We start from the raw sequence: 17,499 nt of genomic DNA on the forward strand, positions 1-17,499 counted from the left end.
TCAGTCTGGGCCCTGCTTGCCATTTGACCCATTCTCTAAACACTCCCACCCCCACCCTCCTGGTTCCTGCCTTCCGTGTACTCACATTACCCCCACACACTGCACACCTGCACATCTTTGTAGTTCTGCTTGTTCTTTTTTGTTGCCTGACAGATTCATAGTTATCCATCCAGGCCAGATTGGACGTCTTCTCTTTTCTGTAGCTGTCCTTGATATCCCCCTAATAAACAGGATTAAAGTCTTCTTTATTTCATTTCTATAGTGCTTTATTCATTTTTCTTGTCTAACATTTATCCTTTAATTTAACAGTGAATTACCTATGAGTCGCTCTAGCTAGCCTTGAGTGTCTTATTTTTGTATCCCCAGAACATGCTTTTAGTCATAGAGAGTAGGTAATCATGTTGGGTAAAAGTTTAAAAACTACTTTTTGTACAATGATGAGTTGGATAAGTGAAAGGAGATGATAGTAGGAGCAGCTGAGAGTGAGTAGTTGGTTGATGAATGAGAGGGTGGTAATAGACAGGAGGACGGCAAGTACGGTGGATAAGGGTGGAAGGCAGATGGAGGTAACGCAGACATGTAGGGCAGGACGAGTGCTCTGTAGGCGACCTGGTGAGTGGTTGAACCTCTGCTGTGTTACTTAAGATGGGTGAGGAACAGTTTGGATCAGTGAAAAAGGAATGCTTGTACATTCTCTGAGGTTCATTTTCCTGCTTGTGCTTCTCTGAGGTTCAAGGTGGGTTTAGCACAGCATCTTAAATGTGGGACTGATAGCCTTTATTCCTCTTTGCAAAGCAGAACAAAGTACATAGAGTGTTGTCTTCGACTTTTCTTACTTTTTATGTTTTTATTCTTTCAGAGACCCTACCTTTTCCATTGTTTCTCTGTTCTTAAATGTTTTCGTTTTTTTTAGGAAGAAGAAATTACCTGATAATTTTTCACTCCATGGCTCAGTTATGCGACATTCGCTTTTGAAGGGAATTTCTGCCCAGATAGTGTCTGCAGCTGTAAGTATTTTGTTCTCTTCCCCCAGCTTTATAACCTGCAATGGCATAATGAAGTAGGAATGAGCATAAAACAAAGCCCCGCACTTCTCTTGGCCCGAGGCTTAAGAAAAATAGAATCTGGCTTTCATGGTTTTTGTGTGATTATTTTTGACTCATAAGACGTGGCTACACATCTTGACATAGAAATTAGTGCAGCCATGAAATAAAGGTCTGCTCAGAGTCTCGGGTGTGCCTAAATGAAATATGGCAGCAAGCCTAAAAGAAACTCTATCTGCCTTTTTTAAAAATTCCTTTTCAGTTTAGTTGCCATCTTGTGTGTTTGGTTGAGGTAGAGTGCTTGTGTTTTTAGCTTTTCTTTTTTTTTTTTTTAAGATTTTATTTTTTCCTTTTTCTCCCCAAAGGCCCCCGGTACATAGTTGTGTATTCTTCGTTGTGGGTTCTTCTAGTTGTGGCATGTGGGACGCTGCCTCAGCGTGGTCTGATGAGCAGTGCCATGTCCGCGCCCAGGATTCGAACCAACGAAACACTGGGCCGCCTGCAGCGGAGCGCACGAACTTAACCACTCGGCCACGGGGCCAGCCCCTGTTTTTAGCTTTTCATATGGAGAAATGATTGAGCAGAATTTTTACAACTCAGTGATTTTTTAAAATAATTTACACAAGTCTTTTCATGTACCTTATTTTCATTTTACTCTTACAACTTTGAAAGTAGGGAAAGCCATATCCTGTTTTACAAATGAGAAGACAGACACAGAAAGGTGATATTAACTTGTCTTACATCATTGGGTTAGAAGATAGAGCAATTACTCAAAATTGGGGTTTCTGGCTTGAAGTCCAGTGCTGCTTTGTTGTGAAATGGAGGTGGTATTGGCGAATGTGGCCAGTGTATAATGGCTGGAACAGAATATCTGTATTCTTTTTTGAAAATCACTTAGGGCACTGGGTTAATGCAAAAATATTCAATAGTCTGTGAAGGCAACAGATGCTGATTCTGGTATGTTTGATCAAACTTTCCCTTTGACCTCAAAGCCTGTAGTTTTATGTAGTCTTTCAATTTTAATTTTCTGAATTCAATAGATAGATCCTGTATATAATAATATGATGATGATGATGACAGGTTCATACCCCGGGAACTTTGATGTGTTTTTATGTTCTTTTCATGGAGTTTAATTGGTATTTTGCATATTCAATTTGGATAAGAAATAAAAGTGTTGATTTTTCAGGAGGGGAAGAGATTGATACAGAAGTGGCATCATGACACCATAACCGCATTGCAGTTTTCAGGCTTATCAGAGAAAGCTCTTATTGCAGATACCAAAAAAAAAAAAAAAAAGAAAAAGAAAAGAAAAGAAAAGCGAAAGTGTTCTCTGTGGGCCCTTGGTATAGCCTGACCCAGCTCATATATCATGAAGTCAATTTAAATAGAGAGATAGTCAAGCAATGGAGGAAACCTGGGCAATTGTCCTTCCTCTTTAGGTGGAGAGTAACTCATATTTGCTAGAATGGGAACCACCTGTTGAGGATTATATTTCCATGACGTTTTCTGAATTTAATCCTTATGTAGGTGATGAAATTCATTCCTTTCAAAATCAAGATGAACCAGAACAGTCATTTGACCCACCTGTGCAGTTTTAAAAATATTTTGAATAATGGAGACTGAGCTAAAACTCAGACACTGAACAATGATTAGATAAATCTGTTATTTAAAAGGGTTTTCTCCTCCCTCTTGAAGGGGAGGGAAAAATTCTAATAAATCCCAGAGTGTTTGCATTTTATTCTTATTTCATTGCCATGGCTGAGCTCCTTTGGTATGTTAAAATGAAAACTGCTTTTCCTGTGACAGTCTTCATACTGTGCCTTCCTAATTTTGGAATTACCAGCTCAATTTAAATTGTATGCTTCTCTGTGATGGTTGGTTTATTAACATGTAAAGCTAGTTGTACTTTCGGGTATCTCTCCTGAATAGTTGTTCAATAACGCCTTCAGCCATGTGGATTGTGATGTTATTAGGGCTGCCTAGGGCCTTGATCATCACGGCTTCGTAGTCCACGCATGGAGAACACTTAGGGGAGATGAAACTTTTGGAGTTGTGAACTTCATTGTTTAATTTTGGAATCCTCCTCAAAATGATATGACATGACTATATTTAAAATTAGTGAAAATTAATTTTTTAAGGATATTTATCATTTTTATGATCATGTAAGATAATAGATACCTTGGCACAGTGTTTTGTAGAATGTTTCCGGTGTGTAATGATCTCCTGGAGAGCTTATTAAAATGCAGCTTCCTGGGCACTACCCCAGACCCACTGAATTGGAATTGCCAGCAGGGTAGCATGGGGATCTGCATTTTAACAGGTATCCTGATGATGCTAATGCACCCTGGCTTTTGAGAATGACTGTCCTCAATGTCTCAACACCAGTACTAAAATTCTGTAATCTCTCAAGTGCTTCCCACATCTATGGTGTTTTAGCTTTTAATGTTAGCTGACTTCTGATTTCATTATTCGGGTTCCGTTTTGAATATAGTTTATGTTTTTCATCTGCCGTCTCATTCTTTTTCTGTGTCCGCGACACAAATCATTTATCAGATACTTATTGCATGCTTCTTAATCGTCCAGCATTATGTGAGGCATGCCTTACACACACACACATCTGCATACAGTTGGGTATATCCTGCTCTCCAGAACATTGTACAGAGCAGCCTTGGTCATTGTTCTTCCATATTCCCACGCACTGGAGTAAGTTTCTTAAGTTAGTTCCCGGCAAGCTCTATAAAGTTGGGTAAAATAGATTCTGCCTTCTGAGAGATGGTGATAACGAATTGACCACATTGACAGGGACAGACATAGAGAAGAAAAGTAGAAGTCATGTAAAGAAGCTGACCTGGGAACTGGACACCCTGAGTTTGAGACATAGTTCTTCCACTCTCTGAATAATTGTGGGCAAGTCAGTTAAGCTCCTTGAAACGTTTGTTTTCTTAACCTGGAAAATCTGAATACTGCTACCTATTTTATCTATCTCTTTCAGTTTGAGAATCAAACAGTGTAATATATATGTATGTGAAAGCTCTTTGCTGCTGCAGTGCTAATCATTATTATTGTTTAAAGCTATAGAAGCATCAAATAGATTCCCTTACATTTATGTGCTACTTTACATTTAATTTGATCCTCACGAGAACTCATTGAGGTAGATGGGGCAGTATTCGCTATAAGTTGGACAGATGAGACTAATACTCAGAAGGGTTAGGTGACTTTCCCAAGGTCATTTGGTTACTGGTAAGGAGCTGGGACTAGTACTTAAGTTTTGATTTTCTTATGCTTGAGAACTGACTGAATATATGCTGCTCAGGTTTTATTTAGGGGTTTTTGGATAATCTGCTGAGTAGGAAGAATATCTTTAGCATATGTTTCCCTTTTCTAAAATCTTTATGGACTCCTACCATTTTGACCCATAAGTACCCATAGTTTATTCACATTATTGAAAATGGAACCTCTTTCCTCTCTCTTTTCTTTACATTTTCATTTATAATCAGTACCCTTCCTGAAGCATCTGTTACAGTTAGTAAAATAAAATGACCCACTCTCGTGCTTTTTATATTTTGTTGATTTATACAACTTTTGTAGTTTCTCTTAGGTAGGGGCAAAAATGAAGGGTCTACCTCTTGTCTGAATTGATTTGGATCAAAGTATGTGTAAAGAGAGCGCCTTATACCATTTTCTGTTTTAAAAAATATCTTTTCAAGGACTTTTTTTATTTTTAATTTCATTCAGGACAAAGTAGATGCTGGCTTGCCTACAGCAATTGTAAGTATACTTTAAATAATCCTTTAAAGGTAAGCTTTCTGTTTGATTGGGTTTTCTTGGATTCAGTCTTCTAATGTTCAAAGTTATTACATAAATTATTGTGATGATAAATTCATAAGTCATTTACTGCCAGTAGTCAAGTTTAAAATTTACCCGTGTTGAATGTTCTCTTTCTAATATATTGTTACTCTTCAGGCATTTGTTTGCGGAGCATCTAATGGAATAATGATTAGCTTTTTCCAGGTTTATTTGTATGTGATACTACCCTGCCCAAGTGAATTTGCTCCTGTGATTCGGCTTGCCTTTGGTTATAGGAGTGGAAGACAGTATTTGGTAGATTCACTTTGGGGTAAATAGTACTTTGAACAGCTCTGGACTCCATCGCCAAGCCTGCCAAATAGGAAATGTGGGGAGTGATTATAGAGAACTGGGGGATATTGAACTGCCCTCTTTTCTCGACTACTTCCAGCTGCCTCTTGCTTTCTTATTAGTCAATTGGTGAGGAAATGGGCTGAATTTTGAACATTTCTGGTGCCTTTTGGCTCCTCTGAACAAACTGGAGAAGAGCTTTCTTGTCCCTTCCCCACCCGCACAGGAGGCTCTTGCTGGATAGTGTAAGTGCCTCTTACTTGGTCTGGACCCCTGATTTTTTTTAAAAAATTGCTTTAGAGGAAGCTAAGTGGCATGCTTTTGCCTCTAATGTTGAACATATGATATTTTGATATTGTTACCCTTAGAGTAAATTTAGAGAGATTCCCAGGAATAAAATGTCCTGAGTTTCATTTCCCGTTTTACCTCCTAGATGAAATTCTCCTTATTTATAATAGTTGGTATGTCATCTGGTGCCTAGAGGAAGGAAGACCAACAAATTCAGCTCTGATTATTTCAAGATTCTTGATGTAATATCTTAAAATGTAATCTTCCCTTTCTTTTTCCTCAGGCAGTGTCCAGTCTGATAGCAGTGGGTACATCTCATGGATTGGCTTTAATATTTGGTAAATTTCCTAAGTACTTTCCTTATTTTAAACATTAAGTATCCTTTGGGTTTTATAATGTCTTTTACTCATAGTGTATATGGTGAACTTTATTTTCTTGAAAAAAACCCAGAAAAACTTGAAAAGTAGTGTCATTTTTATAGTTAAAAATTACTTGACCCAGCTTCATTTTGTTGCTCATTGCAAGTTTATTTTCTTCTTTCTGAATTTGTAAGTCATGACAGCATATCTTTTGACTTTCTGCAGAGCTAGACAAAAAGAATACAAAGTTGAAAGGGACCTTTGGTTGTCAATTTGTCTGCCTCCAATTTGTGGTGGTGGTGATTTTTTATTCTAAATCATATCCGAGTAGTAGGTATTCTAAAAGGTCTTCAGGCAAAGAGATTCCCAGGCTTTCTCAGTCGTTTTTAGTAACTCTCATTGACAAGAAGTTCTTTTCATTTACATTGCAAATCCCTCTAAACTGAAAAATTTTTAGCCCATAATCACACTCTTTGGTTGATTGACAGGAGAACTTAACTAGTTTCATTTGTATAGTAGACAGTCATCTGAAGTATTTTCTCATTTTTTTCCTCTCTGAGACTAAGGAACCCTAGTTTCAATAATCTTTCTTTGCTTTAGAATTCAATACTATAAGCAGAACATTTTGGTCTGTTTTTTAATTTAAAAACTATCAGGTAATATTTTTCTGTCATTTTTAGTGTTCTCTTCCGGATCTTAAGTCTTTTGCATCTCTCTTAAATGGAATTCCTGATGATGCTGGATTTTAGTAAGGAATCTACAGAATATTGTATAAGGTTTACCTGGGAATACTTTAGTAGCAGAACCACAATTTGATCTCTGTGAGCCTTGCATCTTTATTTACCGTATGAGTGAACAACTAGGTATTTTCCCTTGTTTTGGAACAATTGACTTCCTATTTATACATTTTCCATTATGCCAAAGGCCTTATTTGTCATGTGGTTTTTAACACCTAGTCTTTTCAAAGATGATTGATTTAAATAATAGAGTTTTACTGTTTAGGGATGGGAAGAATGAAAACAAAGATATAATTCTCTTGAGAAAACTTAGACTTGATTATTTAAACCATAATTTTTTTCTTATTCCATAATTGACATATTTTCATAGTAGAAGGTTGAAGATATAAAATACTAAATTCTATCATCTAGGCATAATCCCTAACATTTTTGTGTGGCCTTCTAATCTTTTTTCTGTACGTGTGTGTGTGTGTGTGTGTGTGTATGTATATGTACACACCCCAGAATGGGTCATGTTAATTTGTAACCTTCTTTTTCATTATAATGAACATCTTTCCATGTAATTATATATTCATCTGTAACATTATTTTTAACAGTTACATAGTATTCTTTTAAATGGAGTCACCATAATTTGCTTAACCATTTCCTACCATAAGATGTTTAGGTTGTTTCTAAACAGTATAGTAATGAACATCTTTGGAACTACATTTTTGTGCACATGATTACTTCCTTAGGACAAATTCCTAAAAGTGGAATTGCTTAGGTCAGGGTATGAACATTTTAAACACTTTTAATATATGTTGCCTAATTGCCTTGTAGAAAGTTTGACCAGCTTGCTCTCCTATCAAATGTAAATGCTTGTTCTGCTATAGGGGCATGATTTGTATTAGATGGATAGAATTTGGGGAAAGGATCTTAAAAGTTCTTTTAGTTCAATTCCCTTACTTTACATAAAGGGATTGAGAACAAGAGAGGTTAAATGACATGCACAGAGCCAAGATCAGAAGCAAGGAATACTGAATCATAGATCAGTGCAATTCTGCCACTCCAAGCAATTCACTTGTCCTGAGAGAACAGGAGGCAAATTCCAAAATATGTGAAGTAAAAAATAGAAGAACTAAGATGAATGAGGAGAGAATAAAATGCATATGTTTATCTGTCAGCAGAATGCATGTTGATTTTTTGTTCCCACTACCAGTATTCACTTTTCCTCAACTCTGTTGGCTTTAACGTCCCTTCCTTACCACAAGGATATAAGAATGTGTGCCTGCTTATAATCAAACCCATGTAGAGCTTACTGCAACAAATTAACACATATACTTTTAAAATAAAAACTAACAGAGAAGAAGAGTACATTGTCTTTTGCTACTCTCTCTCTAATTTCCTTGTGCCTGCTTCCTAATTTTTTTAGACCCCAGCAGATTTCTTATTGATAGGATGAAATAGTAATCTTTCATTATGGTCTCATGGAAAAGAAAGTCTGTCAGAATGAACATTTTGAGAAAGAATCATAATATTCTGGTTATGCCTCAGGCTTTCAATCATGCAGTTAATATATTTTACTCATAATTTTTGTGGGAATCATATATTTGGGCAGCGAGTTTTAACAAATGCATTAAAATGTGCTTGAAAGCCAGGAACAAATGGCAGAGTAATAATACTATGAAGTATCTAGATTAGCGGTCTGGGTTAAATCTGATCTTTTTAAAACATCTTTGTTGATCGCATGAAAAAGTGCAGCAGCAAGAACTGTAATTTTTTAAGAACTACTAGATTCTCTTAGGAATAGAGGCATGAGTTATTAAAATAGTCATCATTATAAGCTTCTTAAAGATGATGTATGTTGCCTATTCTTAAGGAATTATAGGTTTATGGTATTTATTATATATCTTGGTTCTCACCTATATACAGGATCTCAAAAATTCAAGTCTTAATAAATGTGTCTCCTTATCCTTAAGGCCCTTAGTTTTCCATTTTTTGGGTTGTTAGTGTACTTTAGGAGATTATCTTTTTGTAATTGTTTTTGTTTCTATCAAACTTAATAGACTTGTGTTTTCTTACTGTGCTATAATTTGAATGTTACACATTTTCTCTTCTTGCATAACCAATACTTGAATATAATCATAGATGCTAGAGATGCCCATTAATCACATTTAATATCATTCCCACAGATAACTGAAGTTTGTCACTTATACTCTTGAAATTTTACCTGTCTTTTCTCTGAACTTTTGAACTGATTTCTTGCTTTTCTCTTTCTTTTGATCTTTTCTGCATGGATTCAAAGGAAAAGGTATAGTAATTTTGGTTTGCATGAGTGACTCTTTTTCTTTTGACCTTTTTAATGTTGGAAGAGAATGCTATCAATTACAGTTGATGCCCTCTTAGGAAATGCTTATTGGAAAAAAACCCAGCTAATTTAAATTGATTAAAGCAGGGAATTGTTAAAAATTACATATAATATATATATATACATACATACATACATACATACATACCTTCAATGTTTTATTTTAACTGAAAATATATAAATATTCTTTTTCCTCTTAATCTTTTGATATAGTCCAAAGCCATTTCTTTGACTTTGTGTTTGCCACTTGGAGGTCTACAGCATCTTTTTTGGCATAAACTGCATCAATAATGGGTCATGTAAAATTTGCACTTTTAAATTAAAATAAAAGGTAAAAGCTTAGGCACCTGTGAATCGATTGAGGAGTGCAGAATTGTAGATTTTCACAAAACTTATCTTCAAACTTCTACAGTTATCTTGTCTGCAACTTATTTCATGACAGTTTTTTAAAGCAACTCATCTTTACCAGATTTTTCTCAGCATTCATTTAGTTTCATAGAAACAACAGCTGTTTCTTTTTCACTCTATTTCATCAGTTCATGTATTGTTTAATTTTTAGGTACAGTAACATTACAGTGGCGTGAACAGGTTTGGAAGTGAACACAACGGACTCTTCTTAAGCATCAACATTCTAGAGAATAGCCGGTTAGCCATGGGGAGTCAGTGTGTCCTGGGCTTCAGTCACTCAGCTTTGCAGAGGGAATGCGAGCTTTAGTTCTCTGTGTTTGTTAGGTGGAGGTCAGGTGAAGTGCCTCTGCAGTTGTCTGATCATTGACAAAAAGTGTTTCCTAATATCTCTTTTCTTCTTCTCTTTTGGTCTTAGAGGATATTTTAATATGCTCAAGGGGTAAGAAAAGATTAGTAGTGAAGAATGTTGAATTCTGGCAATGAAAGTAGAGCTCCAGACCACAAATTTGATTCCTTCTGGGATCTAAGTGTTTCCTTCTTTGATGGTCTTTGGGCACTAAACTAGATAAAACAAATTAGTTAAACAAATTAGGGTGAGGAAATAGAGGATTGGGTTAATGTTGGTATTTGGAAGGAGGAGAAATTCTTGAAGTACGTTCAAATTTAGATTTTATAGCTATTACAGACTTTATATGTTATTTGTGGCTTTTCTTTGCTGTTCTGCGCATTACTCTTAAACCCAGAATATGCTGAGGAGATCTACCCTAAGCAAAGTGTACTTTGAAAGACATACTAGTAAAAGAAATAGGTGTAATTCATCACAGTGTCAAATAGGTGTGCTTTTGTGCTATCTGGGCTTCAGGTTCTCTTAATTAATTGTTAAGCTATTTCTTGTTGTTAATAATAATTCCTTACATTTGTACCATTTGGTAATTCTTAAAATTGTCATAGGCATTTTCTTATTTAAGCTCTATGCCAACTCTGTGAAGTTTATAGGAAAAATGAGAGACTCATTTCATATTTCTTGCCCAGAGTCATTTGCTTCATAAGGACCCTCTCCAATTCTTTTTAAAAAACTAAGTTGACAATGATAATAGATATGATTTTATGTGACTTTGTAAATGAAATTAGGTGTGCCACTAATTTAATCTCTTTTCCCCAACAATAGACAAAGGAGACTTCAGAGAGAAGGGGGAAAATAGAATTTCTCCTTTTAAATTAGTAAGATCAAGAGCCCCCTGGAGGAAGAGAAGGTGCAAAGCTCTGATTGTCACCTTTCTTGCTTCTCTCTAGGTCCTTTTATCCTTTCCTTATAACTATAGAATTTAAGTGTTTGGAAGAGGTTTTATTTTTATTTTCACCAGGTGCCTCTCCCCAGAATCATCCAGAACGTCTGGACTACAGAATGTTTAGTTACTCTAGCAAAGAAACCTGTCCAGTAAGACTCTGCTTTCTTCTTTCCACAGAAATCTATCTTTTATGATTAGCCTAAATTGTGTAATAGCAAGTTTGTTAACATGATACCATAAAGATAGATGTTTAAGACAGCAATAAAAATTGGTAAATATCTTTTGGAGTTAAAATAGATTATATTTTATACACTGTGCATCACCTCATGGCCATGCTACCTTATAAAGGGACATTATAAAGAGAATGAATACATTGTAAAAATCAAAAAAGTTGAGAATGTTTTCATTAAGAGAGTCCTATGGGATGTAAATTTGATACGTCTTTCAGGAGCGACCAAGGTTGATAATTTAGGTCCCTGTCTTAGCTACTTTTTTGTTCTGAGGAAGATTAGCCCTGAGCTAACATCTGCTGCCAATCCTCTTTTTGCTGAGGAAGATTGGCCCTGAGCTAACATCTGTGCCCATCTTCCTCTATTTTATATGTGGGATGCCTGCCACAGCATGGCTTGACAAACAGTGGGTAGGTCCGTGCTGGGGATCCAAACAAGCGAACCCAAGGCCACCAAAGTGGAGCTCGCAAACTTAACCACGATGCTACCGGGCCAGCCCCTCTTAGCTACTTTTTAGTACATGGATCCCACAGTTAGGAAAGCAGTCATATTTGGGGTTTTAATCTAGAGGTTAGATGTGTCTTTTTCCTTCCGTCTTCTCCATTTCCTCTTTCTTAATGGTACCATTATTCTCTTTTATCATACTCCTTAATTCTCCTATTCTTACTTTCCCTGAGTTATAGCAATACTTAAATAGTCTAATTTAAAGTTTGAACTTTGTTGAATCAGAAAGCAGTCATGAGTGTCTTTAAGTGTTGGTGGATCAGAACTGTGTAAAGTTTAGATCTCAAAGCAGGGATTACAAAGGATCCCAGCAGGACGTTGTACAGACTCTGCTCTGTGCCCGGAAGGCGGGCAGCCAGACTCAGGGGGCTTCTTTGTGAGGCTGGTAGGGATTTCTGTCTTTGTCCTCTTACTTTCTTTCCATCCTTTGCCTACATGCATGACCCAAAGTATTGGTATATATAGAACACTGTTACCCAACATGGTATCTTGACAGTTTGCAAAATAAGATATATGGATAATCCACTAACTGTATAAGGTGGCCGTGACAAAATAAGGACCCCAGAAAATGCTGATTTAGACAGGCAGTTTCAGTAAAGCAGAATAAAATGGGATGTCGTATTTAGAGTCAGGAAAATAGAATAAAGGAAATTTTAATAATTTGGGTTAAACTGGGGGAGGGAGGGAAAAGTATGTAAGTAAGGAAAAAATCTCTAGTTGTATAATTCTAGATGTGAATAAAGATAATGAGTTTTAAAATATATCAGACCTTTGTATATTTGTGCATTTTGTTCCTTCTCAAAAGTTCACCTTGGAAGGCTAAACTCTAAAATGATTTCAGAAAACATTGAGTATGTTTTGTGTGCCAGAAACAGTACAGCCATTAATTGTGTCAGAACTCCTTGTGGAATTGGGATTGCTATTTGAGCCAGCTTATGAACATAGAAGAATATTTGTGCAGTATTCACTTTGGATGGGCAAATGAACTTACCTAATATTGTTCCCTAGACCTGAGAATTAATGTCTTTAGGCTCTTTTTGATAACTAGATTTATCCTTCTAGAAGGAAGATTTGCAAATGTGGAAGCTATTCAGATGATTGTCGGATGGCTTATGAGTGCAAGGCACGAGGCTAGGTATTCTGGGAGTGTTAATTCACTCATAATCTCAGCCCTTAGAGAGGTCATAGTCTAATAGTGGGTGTAAGACATACCAACTTCCAAAAAGTAGCATGTAGATAGTTAAGGGAAGCATAAATCGTTGCTGGGGGAATTCAGAGGACTCCAGGTTGTGCAAGTATGGTGGGTTTTTTCTTTCTCTAAACAGTTAAATTTTATAAGCATGCCTTTGTATATTTAAATTTTTTATTTCACTGTTTTCAGGTGGGTATAGTAACGCACTCTAGACAAATAAGCATTGCCTAGGAGAAGCTCTAGAGGAATTTCTTTTAATTATTAGAGATAGTAAAATTTAATAAATATTTGAGTGCCTCCTGGAGAAATCAGAGGTGATTAAGGCAAGATCTTTGCCCTTAAAGAACTTAATCTAGCAGAGATTTGAATTATTTGCTTTTTGCATATCAGATGTTGATGCTTGAAAATAATTTTCTTAAGTGGTTTAAACTGTTTACTCTATAATTTTATTTGCACTGTTAATTTGCCTAGTAGACCTTTTCTCCATGGATAATATATAAATGTAAATTTTAGCCAAATTCTAAATTAATAAATTTTGATTTTTGAAGTTTTAAAGCTACTTTAAAAGATGGTATTCCCTGTAACCTTGCATCCTGAAAATAGCAAGAACTACAATTCTAGGATGAGACAGATGAAAGGCAGTTGGTTTGTTCAAGGAGATAACAGATTCCTTATGGATTTTTTTACTTATCATTAGTAAGGTTTATATTATGCGTCCTTGTAGATGTTGTTTTCCCGCATTCTTAGTGTTATAATTCAATGCCAAATATCTAGTAGGTGCTCAATAAATATAGTTTTAAATGGATGTGACTTCATTTCATTCTTTTGATTCTTGCTTCCTCCCACGTCTTTGAAAACAAGCCTATTCTACATATATATAATTTATTCACTCCTTCCATTTCTTTCACTTGATTTTACAAATTGCTCTCTTTAGATCAGAATCAAGCTTTGCGACTCTGTCTGGGTAGCACTAGTGTTGGAGGTCAGTATGGAGCCATCTCTGCGCTCAGTATCAACAATGACTGCTCAAGGCTTCTCTGTGGCTTTGCTAAAGGACAGGTAAATATGAACTTTAGTTTATGCATTAGACAATGCTAAAATCAATTTTTTAAAAACTAATATCTTTAGATCAATATCTCAAAGACCAAAATGTGTGTTATAAAATGTCATGTCTGTGGAGCTAACCTGAGGTTGCTTAGTCTGACTTTTGTGCACATTTTTGAATAATTGTTATTGACTGAGCCAGAGCCAGATTTTTAATATCTTAATTTATGTGTCTATATAATTAAATAGCTTTTGTAAACCAACCAGGCTGTTAGACAAAATTTACTTCCTTATAGTATTGTAGATAATTGTTGCTATTTTTTAAATATGCTATATTCTTCTTTCTGTATTCTTATTCCTGTGTTCTGGATAACTGTTTTGGTATTTTTTTTCTTTCCACTTCTGAAACTGGCAGTAAGTTATGGTTTTTCTCATCTTCTGACTTCTACATGACTAATTTGGCAGTGAGCCTTTCCTATAATTTTTATCAGTGCTAGAGAAATTGACTCATTAAAGAAATTTCTTTTACCTCTCAGTATAAGGACAACATTCAAAATCTAAAGGGAAAAGTAGGTGGGACAGGATGAAGGGTGGGTGAAGATGGAATCAAGGCCCCGTGCTTTAATGGATCTGCAACCTTTAGTTATGTTTTAACTTTACAGTTCTTTGCCTGCAATGTTTATAGAGCACGAATAGATTATTTTAGCCAGAAGGCAGGATACTTAAGTCCAAAAAAGAGCAATAAATTTGTTTTTAAAGCATTTGGTTGTCTTATAGATTACTATGTGGGATTTGGCCAGTGGAAAACTTCTCAGATCAATAACAGATGCTCATCCTCCAGGAACGGCAATATTACATATTAAGGTAGTATTTTCAGTTTTTTTCTAATAATTTTTATTATTTTGCCTTTGTGTCCATTTTTAAGTAAATTTCTTTGTAAACGGAATCGTTGACGATGAACTTCCTTTTATTTGATTAGCCTAGCAAGATGTTTTCTCAAGTTAAAACCAGAGATGGGCTAGCATGGTAACATTCCACTGCAAGTTGTGTTGAAGTCTAATAGAGCAGCAGAGTAAATCGACGTGAGTGATCCTCGATGAGAGGTTGGCAGCAAAGACAGGCAGTACCCTACTGAAAACTCACGTGGAGATTTTAAAGGTCTTTTTACCTTTTGTTTAGTCCGCCAAGATTTCATTGCTGAGGTGGTGTGCTCTGTCACACTTTGTTGGGAGTTACCTGAGGCTCAAGGCAACAATTGTGAAAGAACCGAGGTTTGGATTATGTTTAGAAATGAATCTGTTGGTTTATTTTCTTTCAGGCCTCTAAAGGAGAGGCATTAAGATTTGTGTCTTGGCTTTCTCCTTACAGGCCTGAAAAAAAATAAACCGACTTAGGTAACAGATTTCATTTATAAATACAATGTGAACTTTGGTTTTTGTATGCTGTCAAGCCCATGTTCAGAAGCATAAAAGGTAAAGGGCTATAACTAGGGAAGTCTAAAATCAGATCTGCTCGATTTTAATCATGTACACATTTGGTTGCTTAGCTGTGCAGACCTCTCTTATCCATGCATATGCTTTTTAAAGTCTGCAAGCATCTGGAGTTTATGTGTCTGCATCTAGGTTAGTTACATAAAAGTCTTTTGTGACAAAGCAGCAGTGAAGCATTTGGTAACAATGAAAACAACCAAGACAAGTAAAAGTAGAGAGAATTTCTCCTCTTTCTGAACATCATGGTGGTTTATCTTGACCTCTTCCTATGGCGTCTGTCAACTTCTAATACGTCGTAGTCATTTGTGTTTATGTCTTATCTCCTTTAATAGATTAAGATCTTTGAAACCAGAATCTGTTCTTTCTTTATGTTTGTTTGTTACTCATAGTAGCCACTCAATAAATGTTTGGTTGAAGGAATAACCAGTTGGTGGTGTTTATAAAAGGCCAGTTCTTTTGCAGAAAAAAGTTAAGCCTTTGGGAGAAACAGTAGGAAACAGAAGCGATAAAGGCAGAAAGAAAAGACAAGAATGCAGCCGAGGTTAAAAGCACAGTAGTAGAAACCATTGTGTTGCTTGGGAATGATGATAAGGTGGTACATGCAGACACTGTGACATTGGAGAAAGAGGTAGCAAGAGATATATGATGGAATACTTCTGAAGCCTTGGATTGACAACAGCCACTTACACTTCAATACTCTTACTCATTATTCTTCAAACTTAACCCTACATCTCATCGATAACAATTGGGGCTTGCATCCTTAATGTATATATATTTATTATTTATTTTAAAATTATATAAATGTACTACTGTACTGATATTTCAGTACATTATAAAACATATACACAAGAAGTAGAAAATTAATAAACAAAAATACAAGTTCTTTTATCTTTCCTACACTCCGGGGGGATGTGCCTCCCACCTTTGCACCTGCTCAGCTAGCCTTTGAGAGCAAGCTGTGAGACTTCTTCACTCTGCCTGTGTGTGGGGTCCAGGAAGAACAGTTTTACAGTAGCTTCCTGTACCTCAACCATCCCTTGACTAAGAGCACAAAGGCATGCTGTTTAGTCTCACCAGCCTTTGGGGTTAGGGAGACTCGTCACTGTAAATGATGCAAGTTAAGCTATGCAATTTTATATTATACAATTCACATTTACCGTAGCTCATAAGCCCTTAGGACTGTCTGTCATCGTGAACGTTGTTATTTTGAGTTTTCTAGGGTAGGTAATAATAACTGAGGTATACTCTGTTGAAGAAGATCAAGGAGGCAGCTCACTTTAGGAAGAGTTACATAAAAAGTTAAACTATTTTTAAATATAGTGGGTTAACTCTTGAGTTATTCAGAAAACATATTCAGACAGGTTTATTTCCCAAAGATACCAAATATCTTTTACTGTGTCTTTATTCTTGAAAACTAGGCACCTACAGATGTATCCAAAGTATCCTACTCAATTTAATACCCAGTTAGAAAAAGTCAGTGTAAGAACCCAAGTAGAGAACATTAAGGCTTTTATGAATTACAACTTTTCTTTTTATTTTATCCTGATGAAAGGTGGTTTTGCTTTTTTTAAAGCCTCAGTTTTTTAAAGATACTGAGTCATTTTAATTCTGAATACAGGTAAGTTTGTGTATTTGGAGTGGTGAGCTGAATCTTGCTTAGGTGATTTCAAATGCTATTAAAGGTGTTTGTTTTAGATTTTTAAATTTTTATAATTTTTTCCCTTATTTTCTTAACACACTTTACTGGTTGTTTAAAAATCTACAAAAAAATAAATTCCCTCTCTGTTTAGTTTACAGATGATCCAACTCTTGCAATTTGCAACGACAGCGGAGGCTCTGTTTTTGAATTGACATTTAAGTAAGAGACTAACCGACATTTGTTGACAAATGAAGAAAGTAGCTCTAGTTTAATGACTTGAAATTGAACATGAGGAGGTCTGGAAGGCCCGTGTGATTGAAAATAGCTTATGGCTGTGTATTACAGTTACCTCGGGAGGCTGATAGAACAGATGAAGCTCCAGAGCTGGCCTCCCCAAAATTCTGTCTCAGTAGGTCTGAGTTGGTGTTCTAGACTGCTCCTCCCCTGGGAATTTGTATGAGCCGTCAGGCTTGGGAGCCACTCTTCTGGGGTATCTCATTGATTTCAGTTTAGGCCCCAAGCTCAATCATAATGGCCAGGTGTAGAAAGGTTTTTATAGCTTTGGAATTGCCTTGTTTACTCTTTAAATAAGAGCAAAGACTATCTTGATAGATTGGAAGAACATTTGTAAAGCTGAGTTAAAAAAAAAGTAGAACATAAAATTGATTGTATATTATGTTTCCATATGTTCTTCAAAGGTAAGGACTATATTTGTTTCTTGTATTTCTCATACCTTCTAACAGTGCTGAACCCAAAGTAATTGCTTAAAAAATACTATTCATTTAATGTTTA

The 17,499-nt window shown here is 35.9% G+C and overlaps 1 protein-coding gene across 1 annotated transcript in view; it reads left to right on the forward strand.

Moving 5' to 3' along the window:
- Positions 1–17,499, forward strand: part of VPS8 (VPS8 subunit of CORVET complex) — a 235,611-nt gene that overhangs the window by 18,700 nt on the left and 199,412 nt on the right. Inside the window, 6 exon segments of the mRNA XM_070582453.1 lie at positions 914–1,007; positions 4,779–4,811; positions 5,752–5,806; positions 13,469–13,593; positions 14,356–14,442; positions 16,859–16,926. Of these exon segments, the coding sequence (XP_070438554.1) occupies positions 914–1,007; positions 4,779–4,811; positions 5,752–5,806; positions 13,469–13,593; positions 14,356–14,442; positions 16,859–16,926 (462 nt within the window).

The sequence above is a fragment of the Equus przewalskii genome, chromosome 18, assembly GCF_037783145.1.
Source record: "Equus przewalskii isolate Varuska chromosome 18, EquPr2, whole genome shotgun sequence".
Lineage (NCBI taxonomy): Eukaryota > Metazoa > Chordata > Mammalia > Perissodactyla > Equidae > Equus > Equus przewalskii.